At 39.5% G+C, this 20,192-nt stretch overlaps 1 protein-coding gene across 9 annotated transcripts in view; it reads right to left on the reverse strand.

The window, feature by feature from the left end:
- Acaca (acetyl-CoA carboxylase alpha) overlaps window positions 1-20,192 on the reverse strand; it is a 264,876-nt gene that overhangs the window by 110,913 nt on the left and 133,771 nt on the right. For all 9 annotated transcript variants that reach the window (XR_013111129.1, XM_076936129.1, XM_076936128.1 and 6 more), the window contains 5 exons: window positions 18,559-18,683; window positions 12,641-12,754; window positions 11,375-11,488; window positions 10,107-10,196; window positions 8,503-8,621 (listed from right to left, as the gene is read on the reverse strand). Coding sequence is in view for 8 of the 9 variants with exons in the window: in XM_076936129.1 (XP_076792244.1) it covers window positions 8,503-8,621; window positions 10,107-10,196; window positions 11,375-11,488; window positions 12,641-12,754; window positions 18,559-18,683 (562 nt within the window). In the remaining variant the exon portion in view is untranslated. The remainder of the gene's footprint in view (window positions 1-8,502; window positions 8,622-10,106; window positions 10,197-11,374; window positions 11,489-12,640; window positions 12,755-18,558; window positions 18,684-20,192) is intronic.

The following is a 20,192-nucleotide window of genomic DNA, read 5'->3' on the forward strand; positions in this document are numbered from 1 at the left end:
GCTCTTACTTAGAGGAGAATGGGATTTATTTATGAGAGATTCTTAATTATAATGTACTTGGCCCCCAAGAATATAAAAAATATTCAGATATACAGCAGAGCTGACTGTAGTGGAACAGAAAACTTAAGGTGGTTAAAAGAATACAGAGTACCTTACTCTTGTGATATAAAAGATCCTAAGGAATCTACAGTCTCTTATCAGGAACCTCAGTTCAGAAAGAAGAAACCTATAGCCAAAGCAATCTCTGGCTCCACTCATCTAGATTTGCAGAGTTTAGAAACAAGCACAATGTCAGCTGTTAACCAACTTTTTAATAAAACAGACTCAGTACTCCTATAGCTAGCCTAGTCTCTAAGGGTGTCTTCACAGGATAAGTTTTCAGAAGAACAAGGCCTAAATTAAAAAGTACATCAGCTAACAACCAAAAGCCAGCTCTTCTCTACAGCAATTTTCAAGCTCTCATAGGGAGCCCCCTGCTGCTTAGTCATAGAAGTACTCACTATATATACACAGGGAGGGGGGAGTAAAAAGGAAGGAAGGAAGTCTTGACATTGTCATTTAATATTTTAAAAATGGCTCCAAGTCAATCATGTGAGTTTGTCCAATTTATTCTCGTTGGCAAACTAAGGCTTTGGAAGGTCATAAAAAGAGATGAACAAGAAGGAAAGATAAACTGTCTTTAAACAAGCCAATGCTTAGCCGTATCTTTAAGGTTTATTTACTTTATATAAGAGCTAATAGAATAGTTTAAGAATTTGATCAACAATGGCAACTATACAATATTTTGAGATACTGGAGGTCTACATTCATGACCTATACAAAAAAATAAGATAAAGGTGAAATATTCCATTTATGAAACTAAAAATAAAATTTACCACATTCAACTGTATATTCATCATCTTTTCAAAATATAAAACTTTGATAAAACTATATTTTCAAGTACATAAATGGGTTCTTCTCAATTCTGCTATTTAAAATATTCAACACATTTATGTTTGGTAACTACAGGATTCACTCTCCCTTTAGTAATTTAAATTAATTCCATTTTATAGATATGACAACTACACAACAAGATAGATCTTTTCTAAAGATACTGTTCTCTATGGCACCACAAACCAGAATCTGCACCTTAGATTTTCTCATCTCTGTATCTGATGCTAGCATTCCACACAATATAGAATTTAAAGACGAGAGAATCCTTTTACTCCTGAGGGTTTTTTTTTTTTTTTTTTTTTTTTTTTGAGACAGGGTTTCTCTGTAGCTCTGTAGACCAGGCTGGCCTCGAACTCAGAAATCCACCTGCCTCTGCCTCCCAAGTGCTGGGATTAAAGACATGCGCCACCAATGCCCAGCCGAGGTTTTTTCATTAAGTTCTGTCAGTGTGTGTCTCTGTCTCTCTCTGTCTCTGTCTCTCTGTCTCTCTCTGTCTCTCTCTCTGTCTCTCTCTCTCTGTCTCTCTCCTCTCTCTCTCTCTCTCTCTCTCTCTCTCTCTCTCTCTCTCTCTCTCTCTCTCTTTCTCTCTCTCTCTCTCACCTGCCTACCAAGGCTATCTAGGGAGCCTAACAAAACACTAACTTCTTTGGCAGTTGAAAGTTCTTTGAACCTGTACACTACCCCTTACAGCTGAATTTCATTTTGCCTAATTTTAGATGGCCCTACATACATCTTTTATCATATAAAAATGTTCCTGGCTATTTTTTCTTCTAAGTTAAAGAAAAAAGCAAAAAGAACCCTATATGAAAATCACAAGGATGCATGCAAACAATCAGTGGTTATTATATCAAGCTGTGACTGAGAGCCAGTACAGGGCAAATCTTTTGAAAGCAGGCAGCAAAGCAAAACCAGAAGAGGTCAGCTGAGTAACCTACTAGCAGCCAGTAACAACAGTGCCACAGAAGAAAGAGCAATTTAACTGGCTGTGACCAGTGGTGGTCTCTTCATGTGACTATATTTCTGCAGAAGAATCCAAATCAAGAGCTGTAAACATGTCTGAAACATGGATTTCCCTTGGTGGTCCTCCCCAATCTCTTCACGTTCAGATGCCCTGATTCCATTGCAAAGCTTGAGTTTACAATAAAATGATCATTGCCTCATTCATTTGCAGCCTCTTCTAAGCCCCTTTTTTGCTTTGCTGGAAGACTGTGCTATTCCTGAAACAGGAATGCCAACAGGGTTACAGTACATTACTGCTGCCTGCTGTATAATTAGCCACAAGCCCACAGCACAAAACTACAGGGATTTACAGGTGCCCTGGATTCTGCTTTTCCTTCCCCCTGGAATCAGCTAGTCTTCCCTGACAAGAAGGGACCTTGGACAACCCTAATGATATATTGAGAGCTTTAAACTCAACTCTCCAATCTTACGAGTCCTGAGTGCCAAAATAACACAGCAGAGACAGGAAGCTGAGCCATGGACATAGGAAAGCACTTTGGTAAGCACTTAAACCTGCTGAGAATCTTCTCTTTTGCCAGATGCTTGCATCTTATCAGCAGACTATGCTGAATGAAGAAAGCAAGCACTGTAGGATTATATCTATTTATAGCTCATTCTAGCCTGCTAACTACAATCAAGTGCTCCTACTGCTAAAACTCCTACAAGTTGGATGACTTTTGAGTATCTTGGTACTATCCAAAAGAGGGTTCTAATCTCTGGATGTCAGAGATTATCAAAGTTCTCAAGAATGGAAGCAGGCTGCATTAGTCACCTGGAAACCCTCTCATTTCTAACTTTCTGCACAAATAAAAGGAAGATGTTGAGAACACTGACCAACAGCTGAACACCTAAGGTGCCAAACCTCTAAACCCAGCTATGAACAAAATGTGCTATCAGGAGAGAGCACAGCTGACCTCTTCTGGATGTAAGGTCTGAGAAGAGCATAGTACTTGAACTAAAGTGTCTAACACAAATGAGGAAGATTTACAGGAACAAACAGGAAAAAAAGTGAAATACAACTTAACTAAAGCATGAATTTCAGTCTAAAAAATAGGTGAAAACACCAATAGGTCCTCACCCATTATAAAACATGTGTAGAAATATAAAGCAAGTATATATACTTCCATTTCCATTATCAACTTTGATACTTATATAAATGATGAATCAATGAAAAGTTTTAAAAATTGCCCAACTACTGGGTATTACATAAAAATTTATTTTGAGTTTTAAATTCTGTACGCCCAGCTTGTCAATAATATAAATAACAATAAATTTGACAGCATACTGTCAAAAAAGTTATAGCATAATGTGCTTTAGATAGATTTGTATAAAATAGCTATGTTTTAGAATATTAACTCACACAGAGTAACTGAAGAACATTAAATATGTTCAAGGTTAGGAGAAATCCTAACATTAAATCATCTAACAAACTGTCAAAAATAAAAACATTAGGTTAATGGTTCATATAACAAGGCTTTGGCATTTTTAGCACCAGTGAGTGATACCATGGGATCAGAAGTAGAAGGGGTTGGGGATGGAAGTGGGGTGGCTTGAGGGAAAGATAGGGACAAACACACCTCAGGCTCTCGACTCTAAGCCTCAAGAATGGCAAATGATAGAAGCCTGAGCTCTAGGATAAATCCACGTCAAGAACTAGCTAAACTCACTGAGGAGCTGGGCTCATGGCCTCTGAAAAGTGGAGAATTAGCTCCATGAAGTAGGCAAGCTGTATCAAGTGTCTCTGTATCAAGAAAATGACTGAAGAATCTTACATACATCTCTCTCAAGGATAACTGCTAAATGGCCACAAGCCACAGGGGGGAAAAAAAAAACAAAAACAACTCTGACACTTAAAATTATATACAACTGCAAATAAAATCTAAATTCTAAAAGGGTTTAGAGGACAAGCAGGAAATATACAAAAATAGACATGTGTCACAGGTTTCTAACTATTCTTTAGCCAGTGTTCAAGAAAAGGGAATGAGAAGAAACAGGTAACTCCAGACTAGGCAGCGGTTGTTCCTTAGGACCTTAGTTTTATTCCCAGCACCTCATGGTGGCTCACAAGCACTATAATGCTGGTTTCAGAAGATCCAATGCCCTCTTCTGGCCTCTGAGGACACCGGGCACAGGCACAGTGCACAAACATACATTGAGGCAAAGCACCCACATACATAAAATAAAATAGAATCTTAAGAAAAAAAGCCTATGGAAACTTTGTAAGCCAATTAACCAAGTGTGCTAAAAAGGAATCAGTTCTTGGTCAGAGCTGCCCTACTCATTGTAAATGCGCTTTTGCCTGTGTTCCAAGAATCTAAACAAGTCCTAACAAAACATCAACCTTCAATTAAAAAGACATCTGCATTTTCCTGAACAAATGATGATGAAAACAATGACAACATCCACTGCTGCTGCCAGGCTACAGCCAGTGATCCATGTTCTAGTGCATCATCCTACGGGAGTCAAATCAATAGGCAAAAACTGAAGTGAGAATCCTAGCAGGCAACCCAATGGCTTTGTTAGCTATGGCAGCTTACAAAGACATTGCTAACAAAATGCTGAACAATATGAATCTAGGACTAGGAAAGAACATGCAAAAGTAACTGGTTATATAAAATGTGTGTTTTCCAGACAGATCCGGTAGTGCACGCCTATAGTCCTCTCACTCAGGAAGTGAAGGCAGGAAGAGCTGGAGATCAAAGTCATCCTCAGTTACACAGTAGCTGCAGACCAGCCTAGGCTGTAGTTAAGAATTTGTTTCAAATGATACCAGCCCCCAAAACAGCATTTTCTTCCCAAAGAATTTGTGTTAACCCCACTTGGGAGAAAAAAGGTTATAATCTGCTTTGCACTAATATGAGTATGATTCCCTATCTATATCTATATCTATCTATCTATCTATCTATCTATCGTCTCTATTTTACAGAGTAATTATTGAAGCCTGTGTAAAATATTATAATGTAAACCTGCATCTGGTATGGATAATTCCTACAACTACTAATAATAGCAACCTAAGAGGTGTTTTTCTTCCTTTCTCCTAGGGAATATACCATAAATGTAACAAAAGGATATTACATTAATAATTTTTATTATATATTTAAAAGATATTTCACATATATTAGTTTAAATGACTTATTAAAATTGTTTCTTTTTGTATTTTCAAATGTAGCTAACAGAAAATTTAAAATTATGTATGTGGTTTGAATTAGATTCTACTCCATAGTGCTGAATATCAGAGAACTTTACAGTCACTCACATGACCTTAATCCAAAATAAATCAGGGTTTGGAACACAGGATACCAATGTGTGCATTTTCAAGGTACCCCTTAAATAATAGAACCCCTTAGAACAGAATGAAAGAAAAATATTGAAGCTAGAAAAATTAGCTAAGCTTTTTAAAAAGGTGACCAGGCTTATTGTAAGTCTTCAGCCATTGTTCAGCTGCCAGGAGAAAGACTCCAAATCCTTGGAGTTTCCCAAGCAGTGGGAGTGTATTTTGTTATTCATGCATCCCATCTGAGCTTATGCTAAAAGGTCACATGACTCCAGACAGAAGCTAGTCACTAGAAACAGCAACTATGTGGTTAGAGGGTTCCGGCTTTATGCTAACCTGACCTCTGGGGAGGAGAGATTGAGTACATTCATGTGGCCTATGATTTGCTCAATCGTGCCTATGAAATGAAACCTTGATAAAAACCTGACACAAGCTTGTTGGAGTTTCCCGGCTGGTGAACACATTGATGTGCTGAGAATGTGGTGTGCCTTGATTCCACAGAAAAAGAACAAAGAAGCTGCAGCTGAAGCCCTCCCACACTTTCCTCCATATGTTTTATTCGCCTGGTCCTGATCTATATTCTTTATAATACAACTAAAGTGCAATGGTCACACTATAACCCTAGCATGCAGAAGATTGAGGCAGGAGGACTGTGAATTGGGGGGGTGGGGGGAGTGGGCGGGGGGGGGGGGGAGGAGGCAGCCTGGGTTACATAGTGAGAGCCTGTTTCAACAAACAGAAATTTGATAAAACTGCAAATAAAACTGTGAAGCTTATTTATTAAACTGAGAAACTGTAGAGACCACCAGCTCTGTACTCCACTGGTGAAAAATGTGGGTGGCCTGGGGCTATTCCATGGAGGGCTGAGCACTTACCTGATAGGTTTTGATCAAACCAGATTTGGGTAGAAATCAAAATTGGATTACAATACAACAATTGGTATCAGAATATGGTTATAATTCAAAATATGTATAAGCAAATATAAAATCTTATCAAATGTTAAATCAAGTAGCAAATCTCTAACTTTCTGAACAAGTTTTTCTCTGAAATTAAACACATCACTCCATGATCAAATGTTATCTGATCATAAACTAAAAAAAGGCTTTAGAGCTTAAAACAATTTACACATTTTACAGATTTGTGTGGGTGGGTGGGTGGGGGTGTAGGCATGCATACAAAGCTTGCCTATCTCCTCCTCCTCAGCATGAGGTTACAAATGCATACCTTGTAACTTGGCTTTAATGTGGGTGCTAGAGATCTAAGCTTGGGTCTTCATCTTTGTGTGGTAAGAGCTTTACTGACTAAGCCATTTCCCAGCAACTTTTATGGTTTTCACAAAGATTATTTATCTGTACTTTGCATTTATCTACACTTGCATAGGTATAGAAACACTATGTCTACTAATAGTGATGACATTTCTGAGGCTTTACTACACACATGATCAAGGGAAACGTCAGCATCTATACAGTATACTTCTTTTCAAACCTGGCCTTTATCTATAGGGGTATTTACATTATGGATGTTGGGAGGGACAAGAACATTTTTAAGCCATGTCAGGATAAAACAAGATTTACTACCTTTATGTAGAAAGGTGAATAAGGCTTCTAAATGAAACAGTTAAGTGTTTCAATTTCCAGTCAACATTTTTTTTCTCCAAACTACACGTACAGTCTCAAATTGTAAAAGATGGGGCTACTGCGATGACTCAGACAATAAAGGCATTTGCCAGCCAAGCATGATGGCCTGACCGGGTTCAATCCCCTGATCTACATGGTGGAAGGAGAGAAGCAACTCCTGCAAGTTCTTTACACACACAGATACAGACACATAAATGTAAAAAGGAAAAAAGTAAGACAGGGTCAGAACAATTCAAAAGACCAGGGGAGCAATGTGGAAGGAAGTCAGGAGGAGCCCTGCAGGCTGACTACAAATCACTGCCACAGGAAAGAGAAAGGAGGAAAGCAGTAGGAAAGGGAGGCTGTCTTGAGAATTACTGAGCATTAAGTATAGCATGTAGTTCTCTACAATTATTCAAGGGATGCAAGAAAAGAAAGAAGACCTGATGTGGAGCCCAGATGTGTCACAAGTACTTCACTGCTCGATGAAGGACAACCATTTGTTTCTAGAAAATGAGATTCTGAAATCCACGGAGGCAAAAATGTACTGAGAGATGCTTGCTAAATCAAGGATATATGCTTCTCTCTGCCAGCCACAAGACATTTTTTGAGGTGGAAAAGTGAAAGGATCATCTAAGACAAAGAAGAGATGTACTTTTCCTGAAGATGCCTCTGTTCATCTGCCGACCTCTGCTGGATCAACAGTGGCATCCAGTGGCCAAAACTCTCAGCACAGACTTCTTTGTCTCGAGAAAGGCTCTGTTGCTTTGGGTGAAGTGGCAATTCAGAACAAAACCATTTCTGGTGTCTATAACTAAGGATCCCCAAAGACATAGTGGTTTGTAACACCAAGTGAAGGACCAAGGCAATAAAGAAGAAATGGAGAGGAGCAGGGTATGATTGGCTGCAGTATTTTTATTTCCTGTGGAATTACTAAAAACAATAAAAATACAGAATGGGATGAACATATATATGGCTTGGAATTCTTGGAATTTCATTGCCATAGAATATTTTTAATAAGTATATAAATAAATTTTTTCATTTTAAACCCAAAGCAAAACAAATTTACATATGCACATTTTAAAGGGCTTGGGGTAGAAAAATAATCGAACTTGATGGCCAATTAAGTCAATAATCTATATTCAAGAAGCTGGCTCTCAAGTATGACTTTTAAAAAAGTGGCTGATGAAATTACAACTGCTAAATTCAGGTGTCAGTGTTATGGAAGGCAGAGACTGCTCAAGTGGACTAGCTCCAGCACAGACCAAAACAGAACTTGCACACAGCGTCGCTGCCTGTTCAACCACTGCCTTATTTTGGAGTGGTAGGGAGGGTCTGGCAAGTCAAATGCTCAAGGGAGAAAGAAAAGAAGAAATAAAAAGAAGGTAGGAAAGAAAAGAGGGAGGGGGAGAGAGGGATGGTGTTCTTTAATTACATATAGAAGCAAGAATGAACAAGATAACCCTGACCATCTGTCTTAACTAGGCCATACTGTATCATCCCAGATCAAGATATAGGGATCAAGAAGCTCCTCCTTCAGGGTTCATTCATTCAAGTCTGCCCATTTGTTTATCTACATTTCTTGCTACAAGTATCAAGGAACTGCCAGTTAGTACCCCCTCTTAACTGTACCTTACTAGGCCACTGGTTAGCTCAGGTGCATATACCAGCTCAACTCACCTGTTTGGATGAGACGTGGGCAGCATGAACTGAAATTCCACCACACAGGTGTTGTCCTTAAGCTGGCGGTGTTGTACACTGTTGAGTTCATAGGCAATATAAGCCCTTCGAACATATACCTGGTTAAAAAGTAATCCTCAGTAAATATACTTAGAAAACATAAATGAAGACAATGGCTGGACCAAGGAAATCTTGAAAAGATGCATCTGTTATGGAGATGGCCCATAGTTTGCAATGAGAGGGTGCAAGACCCTGAACATAATACCTTGCTTTAATTGTTAATTAATGCTGTGGTTTTAATGTTTTACTCTATAGTGAAATAAAATGAAAACAAAGCAGCACCTGCTAGTTACCCAGGTGCATAGCAAACCTTTCTCATTACCCTAAAAAATAGAGGTTTTATCTTTAGCAAAAGATACCATACAGAATCATAACTACTAATTTATTAGCATGATTCCAACAGAAGATAGAATAGTAAGAAAAATAAGAGGTGCTGATGATTCCAGGCTACTTTGGGAAATAAAGAGGGAAAACATAAAATCACCATCAAGTTCAACTTTTTAATCTATCTTGTATCCCTCCCCCACCAATTTTACTGCTCCAAACCAGTATTGAAGCATTTCGATCCTCAACTATATGTAAAAGCAGGGAGGCATAATATGATGTATAACACCTCAAACTCACTAACTTAATTCAGTACTTAAAGAAATAGCAACAAACTGTATTTCTGCAAAACCCAGCAGCCCACCCCCCACACGCACTTTATGTTTAGTTTGCCAAGCACATGCAATGCTACATGAGGTTCTGTCAGCATGTGAGGCACAGAAGGAAGCATCTTATTAGACGACATGAAAGCCTGGGAAAACACCAAGATATTTCAAATATCTGATACTTTACATTTTACCCACAGAATACAAATAAAAATTATCTGAGAAAGCTAGCAACAGAGTATGTGAAGTTCTATTACAGAAATCATTGAAAACACATCTCCCTCCTACTTTCAAAATACATCTACATGACAATGTTAAGAAAGCATTCAGAGTCTGTAATTTTTGTGTTTAATGAGGTGGTGTGCTATGGTGCAAAAGAAAAGTCTTTGGAGTCAGTCTGACCAAATGCAAACTCCTCTGGTTAATATGTGGTTTTTAGGCAAGTCCCCTAACCTCACAGTCTCACTTGTTTGCTTGTTTGTTTGTTTTTAACTTTATAAAGCAGCTGTAGGATTAGATGACAACATAAAGCACCTAAACCACAGTTCATTAAACACTACATAACTAAACTTTGGCTCTAATAACAAAATGATAAGGTAACATATGTGGATCGGCCATACAGCTTTCACTTATGCTGTGAGTCTTAATTCATTGTAAGATGAAAAAATTCAAGTACCTGCAAGGAAGAGACTACTGAAAAATCTGGCAGCTATTTCCCTGGTATTTGACCCAGAAGCTGGCGATTAATGCAGATAAAACAGCAGGTAAAGTACCTGACGGTAAGTAAGCATTTAGCGTTCCAGAAGAAAAGAGTAAGAGAAAAGAACTGACAGCAGAACAGACATAAAACTCCAGGAAAACCACGGAAAGGCCATGTGACACACCAGCACGCACCTCCAGAGCCGCCATCCTTACCACCTGGTTGCTGTGGTAAAAAAAGTTTGGGAGGACATCGAAAATAGATGTTTCCGATAGGATGAGTTTCTGGAAGGCAAAAGTTCTCAGTGAGATCTAAGAATTCTGCTGGTGAATGCCATACATGAGCATAACAGTTCCAGTTCTCCTTCCTCAGCTTTTGTGGAGAACATAATAATACCTTGTCCCACAGGGTTACCTTGAGGATTATATTGGTTAAGGCATGTAAACCTGTTAGAATTGTTCATTAAAATATACCAATAAGCCGGGCAGTGGTGGGGCACGCCTTTAATCCCAGCACTTGGGAGGCAGAGGCAGGTGGATTTCTGAGTTTGAGGCCAGCCTGGTCTACAGAGTGAGTCTAGGACAGCCAGGACTACACAGAGAAACCCTGTCTCGAAAAAAACCAAAAAATGAAAATAAAATATATACATATATATATATATATACCAATAATATGCCAATTTATGTACGTGCGTCAAGTAGCATCATCTCATACCTCTATTTGTATTCCTAAATACTGCCTAATACTCCACTATCAGAGTCCCAGGAATGAAAGGTAATGGAAAGCCTAGATATCAACTACGAACCACATAGTTAAAAAAGGCCCTCTCAGCTTCTAGGTTCCCTAGAAAGAGTCCTACAGAAAGCATTAAGCTTCCTTTGGCCAGTCATAACAACAATACTATGGTTTCCCAGTAGGAAAACACAAAGGCACCCCTGAGAAAATGATGTTATTTATAAAATAGTTGAAGTCCTTCATTTGTAGCAAAATTACTCAATAATTTTATAAAATTGGCTTTTTATATAGTGTAATATTTAAACATTTAAATAAAATTAAAGTTAAATGATATTTAAATAGCTTTGTCTCCAGAAGAGGAACAACCATCTATATATACATGTGATTCAAGCACCAGAAATCAAATAATGCTGCCAATGAATTCTGATGTAGAATGCTTTCAAAAGATAGAGACTTCAGTAAGATACTTCTATCGAAGAAGGCCCATTTAGTGCTAAGTTATGATCCTGCAACATTTTTTTTTACAAAAAAAACCCAAAAAACCAAAAAACAAAAACAAAAAAAAAAAAAAAAACCCACCATTAAACATAAATTATTTTTAAAATTCAAGGAATGAAATTTCATGACATAGAAGTCAAAATTAATCGATGAAATCTTTAACTGAAGAATGCTTATGGGACTAAAGGGGTTAGGACTCTGAAGTGGTAGAAAGGGGCTGTTATAATACCTGCAGGTTCTCAATGCAAAACTGGTGTCCATACATGTCAATGGCTGATAGGAAGATAGACTCGACTTGGTTATGGCGAAGCTCATATGATGGCAAGTGGGAAGCAATAAGAACCTAGAGTGAAGGCAAAATAAAAGGCGTAAGTTCCTGAGGGGGTGATTATTCTAGGCTCCTATTAAGCCGCCTGATACAAAAGCAATAAATATAAATCTGTAAGTGCAGGCATCAAAGATAAAACAGAGACCAAGTAAAACTACTTCTAGGTCTATAGCATAAAGTCAATGCCACCACATACTGAATCTCAGTTGCTTCTCACCATGATTTGCGCTGTGGACAATTTCCCATAGGGGTAGGGGGAAGGGAGAACAAACAGCTTCAATCAAGTTCCATCAGTGCATGTGATTTACCTTTGCAAAGCTGCTAGTCCTGGGGACTGCATGACTAGCTGTTAATTGGGAATCAGGTCTGGCAGGGAGCAGCTGTGGGGAAGGTAGATGCAGTATAGCTAGCCTTTTGCAACTCTGCAGTAGAAAGGGAGGAAAAGCTGCTTTGACAGCCCCAGGTACTCAGCACCAAAGAGAAGGCATCAGGAGCTCAGGCTGATGCATGTGAGGGCCAGAACGTAAAAGCAGTGTCACAAACAAACGAAGTCAGTAGGACCTGAATATCCTCAGCAGGTCACTGAGAGGTTCAATAACTTTGAGGAGTTCAGTGACATGGATACAATTGTAGAGAAAGCAGAAGGTCACTGAGCAGCTTCAAATGCTGTGTCCTTGTCAATGTCCAGGCAATGAAAACACAAAGGGAGTGCCAGCTCTCAGCTTCCCTGCAGAAACCTTTTGGAATGGAAATGAGGACTGCGGGGTAAGGCTAACTGGACTTCTCTGGGGCTGTTCTGATTGCTAGCGCCTAAGATTCAGGTCATTATCTTTTGCTTTCCACACTTGATTGTTTTCTATATACTTATACCTTTTCATCTGTTTCTAAGCTCCCTTTGGGAAGTAAAAAATACTGAGTTCATTTCCTTCCCTCAGTTTCCTTTCCTCCACCTGACCCTGGTTTATGACTGTAGTGAGGGCTGTGGAGAAGACAAGGAATACCAGTGTTTTGTAATGTGAGAAACCCAACATTAACCATGTCCTTTGTCTTTAAATAATGCTTTATCACATGAAAACATTGCATGATCTCTGTGAAGTACACTGTGTCCAGAACTGCCCAAACTAAGAAAAATATCACTCTTTCAAGATAACCAACACCTGTTCTTACCTGACGAGCCCGCAATGCCACTTTAGCGTTGGTGGTCTTGCTGAGCTGAGTTAGCTCTGTGAGGATATTTAGCAGCTCATCAGTAAGTGTAGGGTCCCGGCCACACAACTGATCCTAAGTGTTAATGTGGAAAGGAACACATAAGCTTATATCACAAAGAACTCTGGTGCACAGAACATGAAAAGGGAAAGGAAATACCTCTGCCACCGAGCTGCACCTCAGCACTGTTGTCAGCTCTTCTGTCTCCTTCCCCCTTCTCTTGACCATCAACCATTTCTGGAAGAATTTCTGTACCATACTTACCTTTTCTCATCTCAGGGATACTCTCTTTGTCCCTGTCCGGACATTACCACAGTAAAAGCATGGGACTTGTAAGTGTGCTCGCTGCTCTTGCAGAGGTCCCAGTTTTGGTTTTCAGCAGGCATGTGGCTCATAACCATTTTTAACTCCAGTTTCTAGGGAATCTGACACCCTCTTTTGGATTCCAAGAATATTAGGCATGCATGTAGGCAAAAATACTCATAGACTCACAAAAGCTAAATCTAAACCACGCCATAACAACAACAATAACAACAATGAACTTTTGACCTTTGGAATAGACATGCATTTCCCAAACACCTTTTCCAAAATCTCTAATACTTTTCAAGTCACAAGCCAAATACTTTTGGACTATTCAACACCATTATGCTAGGAAGAAGGCATCTCAAGATCATATAAGAAAATTATTTCTAACACAAAATTATTCTCATACCACAAACCAAATAAACCAAATCAGTGGTTTATTTTAATTGCCCACAGTCAGAAAACCCGTAATTTATATTTAAGGAGGTAAAAGTACTGTTTTTATCCAGCTGAGTGAATAAAAGGTGACATTGAAGTAAAAATAAGTTCAGGATTCTGATGAACACATAGCCAACTACTAAAGGTCTTAACCCACCCATCCTAGGCATGAACGAAAAAGAGAAACTCTTAACTCAGTCTCATCTTTTGTGAAGAAGTAATGAGCAGAGACAAGACCATAAAAAGACAGAAGCAAAAAACAGATGCTAAGAGCTGGGATAGAGAGACCAAAATAAGTTTACCCATCCCAACCCTTTTCCTTTCCTAATGCCCCTATGATGTATAAACACATTCCCATCTGGGGAAGTTACTTCAATCATCAGAACAGCTCACTAAAATATCTCAAAACATAGAAGTGTTCTGGGGAAAAATAACAACTCATGAACTTTGCAAATGACTAGACTAAGGTCCAACAGCCACAAAGCCAATGTACTGAAATAAAGCCAGTCGCCTCTCTGCAAAATTTTTTGATAGTAAATAAGCCCTTTGAAAGCAATAGAGCCTTAACTTAAGGAAAAACTAAGTTATCCTCTTGCTTAACTATAAACTATGTTCTAACTTTTAAAAAAGCAAACAAAACACATAAATTCATGTTTCTTTTTATTATAAAAGGAAGGGAATACAAAAGAGGCTAGGGGAAAACAGCATCTGATGAGAGGGGGGCAGACAGAGATTGTGGAGAATTAGGGAAAAAACAAAAAATGAAGTAATTATTCATTCACAGCTACAGGTTGACAGTCTTCCTGGGCTCTCCATAACACAGCATAAAACCCAGACTTCCTCAGAGGCCAGAATCAAATGCAGTTTGGATGGAGCTCTATTTGTATTCGTTTTTCTTAAAACTTACAAGTTTCCATTCAAATATCTGTAGCTACGAATGGTTTTAAGTTGATAAGTGGTCAACTGAACTTAGGTCTTACAAGAGCAACATGTGCTCTTAACTACTGAGTGCCTCCAGCCCCTCAAATATTATCTTTTCCATTAAGACTTGGAAAAAGATAAGCAATAATAAATTATGTGTAGAATAAAATATCAACATTCTTTTGGCCATGGTCCAGACATAGTGTTGAGATCCTGAAAGAAGTGATCAGTGTTTGTAAGAACCATTCGTGCTAAGTGCCATGTGCAGCAGGATGCCAGACACATTCTGTCTAAGCTTTCTTTGGGCAACTGGACAACCCAAGATTACCACTCAGATCTTGTTAAAATCTGTAACAATGCCATTAGAGGGCAACCACGTCAGCAGACATGTTTCCAAAACAACAAAACAACACAAAAACAAACCCTAAAACCAACAGAAAAAAAGATCATTTAAATAACCAATCAGTTAACTCTAAATCATCTACAGAAAGCTACAGACCAAAGTGAAAACTACTGATCATCCATGGTCAAGGGAGTACAACAGTTATTTCTTGCTTTTATTCTCATCCTAGACGTTTGCTAAGGAATATTTTAGAGTTACAGAAATAAAAAAATATGCTTAAAGTAGCACTCCATAGCCAAAGATTTATAACTAGTTGACAAAAAGCCCAACAGAGTCCAGCATGATTTTAGCATGTTAAGCATTGGGTCCTCCAAGAAGGCAATTCAAAACAAAAGGAATACAGTTTTGGATACAGACATTTACTACTTATCATTCAGCTGAGTAAGGCTTCCTTCAGACAAAGATGCTGTAAGTTTATCAATCGATTGCCAAAAGCACCTTTATTCAGTGTGATTGTTAGCTTAAAGTGTCAACTTGACACAACCTAGAGTCACCTAACAAGGGTGTCTCAACGAGGGGCTGTCCACACAGGGCTTGCCTATGGCATATCTGTGGGGAACTGTCTTAAGTTAGTTAATGTGGAAAGATCAACCCTATGGTGGGTGGCCCCATTTCCAGGCAGAGTGTCCTGAACTGTGTAAAAGTGGTGAAATCACGCTGAGCACAGACAAGCAGGAGAGCAATGTACACATGCGTTCTCTTTGCTCTTGACTATGGATGCAATTTGACTAGCAAGTTCCTGCCTTGACTTCTCCACAATGATGGAATTTGGCCTGGACCTGAAAGCTAAAATAAACTCTTCATACCCTAAGTTGCTTTTTGTTCCAACATTTTATTAGAACAACAGAAAGAAAATTGAACATTTATTAAATGACATTTCTGAGAAAGCTTTTTCTTTTTACTTATACACTGGACAGATTACATGCACCCATGATAAAAGAAGGAAGAAAGAATCTGGTCTGCATTTTATATGCTCTGTCTGAATCAAATCACATACAGCAGGACTTGTAAAACCATGTTCATCTGGACAAAAGCAAAGCAGTGGAGAAGTCTACTCAACAAAAATTTGCTTAGCGGTCCTTGGGGCAAGTTACCACTATGCAACATATGTTAACAACTGCAGAGGACCACAGTACCTCTCCACTGGAGCAACTTGATTTTCTTGATTCCTTCCTTTAGATTCAAAGGCCCAGAAGTCATCATCTAGCTCAGCAAAGTACACCATCAACATTCCTACTTACAGGAAGCAGAGATTGGAATGCTGGGCACATAACCATCCATCAGGAGACCAAGGTAAGCAAAGAAAGGTGACCAGAAGAGAATACAAGCTGGGGGAATTGAAATGCTACCATGTCCCAGTGACATCTGTAAAAGACAGTAATACCTGCAGAGAGGAATCCTAACAACTCAAATGCCTCTTACAGGCGACTCTCATTAATGCAGATATGGGGGAGGGGAGCAGCTGGCTGCAATCAAAAAGGAAAATATGCCTGGTATTCAGAAATACTAGATTAAAAAGGGGCACCATCTGAACCTTTCCCTTATCTATGTCACTGCTAGTTGGCCCTGACTCAGTCATATCAATTAATTCCTTAATTTCAAAATCTTCAAGATAAAGTAAAGATAATATTTGAAAATAAATTAGTGATTCACAAGACTATAAGTACTATTGTGCTCACTGAGTCTTGTTTTATTTTTTGTTTTTCTTCTTTTAGAGGAAAACAAGAAATGAAGGTACTAAAATAAAGAAACGGGTAAATCCAGCTGCCAGTGTGCCTCTACCTCCTCCACACTAGTCATCCAAACCAGACACTGAAAATCCGTTTGTTTCTCCAGAGCTCAGCCTGCTAAAAAGAAAGTTGGGGCACTATCTATGCAGGTAAGAAATAATCAGGATGACAAGGTGGGGGTAAAAGCAGCAGCAAGTCAGGGTCCCATTGGCTTCTGCCTGTCCTGACTGGCAAAAGCAGCAAGCAAAGCCTCAAACCAGTTCTCTGACAGGGCCCAACGCCTGTGCAGCACCCCCGTGTAATTACACACTTGAGTGACTGGACTCTGAAGAAAATTGAAGGCCTGAGCTCCGAACAGCTGCCATTTTCTCTCTCCATCACACCAGCGTGATTACTTGAGAAATGAACAGCCCCGGCTCAAAGCTACTCCAGAATTCTCAGAGGAAATATGGCTCCGTGTTCCAATAATGAGATTCTTAAGGCAAGCGTTACTTACAATCACTCCGCAAAAGGAGCGAGCCGAGCCCCTATATCTTACAAATTAGAATTTAAGAAACCCAGCGACAGTCCTGGACGATCATTACTCTTCTGCTGCTTCAAGGATTCTGGGTTTTGGTCTATTTTTAGTGCAGAAAACTGTTAAGTTCTTAAAAAGGTAATCATAATAAGATGAAAAATTTGCCATAATTAGCTTCCTATAAAGGCAAATTCCAGCCCCATTTTGGTTCACACTGGCAGATTCTTCTACCTTCTAATTATTACCCCTTTTTGACAGAAAGTCTTGACTTCCAAGTGAGAATTAACAATCCTTGTATTAAAATTTCAAAAAGAAAGTAGGATTTCTGAGGGAAAATAAACAGCAAGTAGCTGTTTGCAACAACTCTTTGCAGAAAACTGTTTTATGGGAAAGTTAAGACAGTACTTTGTGCCAATATTTCTACCCTTCTCAAAGACCTGGTTTCCTCACCAGGCAGCCATTCCAGGGTAGCAAAGGAAATGAACTCTCCCTATAATGACATGTTTCTCAAAGTGGCTACCTGTAAAATGTTATCTCCAATAAGAGCCAACCATCGAGGCAGAGGGCTGAATGAGTAAGAATGCTGTCAACCAGAGATGTAAAGAAGACCATCTCTCTTCATCTTAGGGGATTATGAAAAAATGGCAGTCAAGATTTATATGGGGTTTTCCCCTCCACGAAGAAATTATGGACTTAAGAGTACCAAGAATGATCATCTCCAAAGGGCTGGGAAAGGGAGCTCAGAGAGTAGCTGTACTTCAGTCCCAAGCAAGACATCAACAGGCCTCATGGGACCATGGAGGAGGGTCTCTAAGAGCAGTCCTATTGTTCTCCAACCATGACCACTAGCTCAGCTAAGAACTAGGAGTGGAAAGCTGGAAGTCAACACGAAAACGTTCTACTTTACAAACTCCCACTAGCATTAGATGCGGCTCAGCCCAGCTCACAGGACTCCTCCTCCCATTTTCTACTAATTTGTATATTAGTCAGATATAAGGACAAAAGAACAGAGTCACTGCAACAAGAGCATAGATTTTCATGTAAATCAAAGAAAATGCCAAACACATTTAACTACTTTTTGGAGGGAGAGGAAGAGTACTAAATTTCTCCCATTTTATTAAGTTTCTGACACAAAAGCCAGTGCTGGCATTGCTGGATATACGCAAGAGTTAAAATGGAGCAGAACACTGGTAAGAGGAAACTGCATCTGAGAGCCACCATCATGTTGACAAGAGAAACAGGAAAGGGCCAGGCATTTCAAAGTACAGCCAGGAGAGTTAGGTTCCTGTACACATCCTGTGCACAACAGTCCCTTCTTGTCAATGCTGCGTGGACCCAGCAACTGCTAATCCACTGCTAATCCACAGCCCAAGCTCATTTACCATCATTATAAAAGACAGCAGCTTTCCTTCACACACACACACACACACACACACACACACACACACTCGCACGAGCGTGCGCGTGCACACACACACACACACACACACACCCACACAGGCACACACACACATTTTGCAGAGCATCAACTAGTTGTACAAGTTCAAGAAACAAACTGGATACTCACAATAAGCATTGTCACCAGGAGATTCTTTTTGGTGACCTGAGCGTGGGAGAAGATGTAGTTCAATACGGTGTTCATGTCACTTTTGTTCTCTTCCCGAAGGGCGAATACACACTTGTCGTAATGGCCTACAAGTGGTAAAGAAAACTGGTCCTCACCATGTACACATGAAGCCTCATCCTTACATGCTAACTGGTTGTTTCTTAATGCCTAGACACAGTTGATAAACGGTGAGAAGAAACACCTTAAGAATTTTTTTTGGAGGGAGTTAGGAAACCTGGGTTCAAGGTCAAGCTCTACTCCCAATTCTCTATGCCAGTCACTTGACCTCTCTGGGTCTTAATTTTACTTAAAAACTTAAAAGAAGGCCAGGCGGTGGTGGCGCAGGCCTTTAATCCCAGCACTTGGGAGGCAGAGGCAGGCGGATTTCTGAGTCTGAGGCCAGCCTGGTCTACAGAGTGAGTTCCAGGACAGCCAGGACTACACAGAGAAACCCTGCTCAAAACAAACAAACAAACAAAAAAAAAAACAAAAAACAACAACAACAACAACAAAATTTTAAAAGAGAGCGGGATGTGCCTTTAAAATAAAGGTGGAACGGGTGTGACTCCATCCCACTGTTTTCTCTTCATGATCTTATTTGTTCTCCTAGAATAATTTCCTTCAAAAAGAAGTTTCTGCTGCTTACGAATCAATGTCAAGGGCGCAACAGGTGCAGTGCTGGCCACAGGAGCACCAGTTTCTGTACGGCACCCACAGAAGGATGCCAACATGCTGGTGCATGTGTCTAATCCCAGAGCTGGAGAGGGAGATACTCGAGGTTCCCTGGAACTCTCTGGCCAACCCATTTAATCTGATTGGTGAGCGCCAGGCCAGTGAGAGACCTTGGATCAAAACAAGCGAATGGCATTTCTGACCAACAATTGTCCTCACACCTATCCAGATACACACACCCACACACAGGAACATGCATACATGTAGGCCACACATACAATGCATTCACAAATAAATGTTGAAACCGTGAATCCTAACGACCTTTTGGTTTCACATCTGGTTTCACATCATTGAGAACATTCCACCCTAACTGCTAAGCACCGTCTAAGCTAAGAAATTATATGTATCAATATTCATAAGTGTGTCTGCTATATTGGGAATCAATATTTCCACTGTAACTCCAAGAAAAAGCAAACAAGGCCCAGGAATTCCAAATCCAAACCAATGGCATACATGATGGGAGCCTTGCATATACGAAAGGCTGCAGGAAGTACAGTTCTGGTGCTTGCTGGCCTTCTGTAAAGCACCAGAGGCAGGTTAATGCTGGGCAGGAAAACTGTTCTGTAACAGAGACAAACCTCCAGCATTCAGCACATCTATGGTAGATGTAAGTGAAACTCAGGTTTCTACAAAACAGCTTGGATACAGATTAAATTTCCAAGAAAGGAAAAACTAGTGTTTGCATTTTTGTGGTCCAGAATTGTATGAAATCACAAAAATATGAAAGGATTATCACTCCATTCAGATTCGATGTTAAACTACAAACTAAAACAGTAATGTTTACAATACAGCACTGTATTTTCCTAGAATAACATTTGACCAGGGCAACCCTAACTTATCTGCTTTAAATATTATAAATTAGC

The sequence above is a fragment of the Arvicanthis niloticus genome, chromosome 6, assembly GCF_011762505.2.
Source record: "Arvicanthis niloticus isolate mArvNil1 chromosome 6, mArvNil1.pat.X, whole genome shotgun sequence".
NCBI classification, from domain to species: Eukaryota; Metazoa; Chordata; class Mammalia; order Rodentia; family Muridae; genus Arvicanthis; species Arvicanthis niloticus.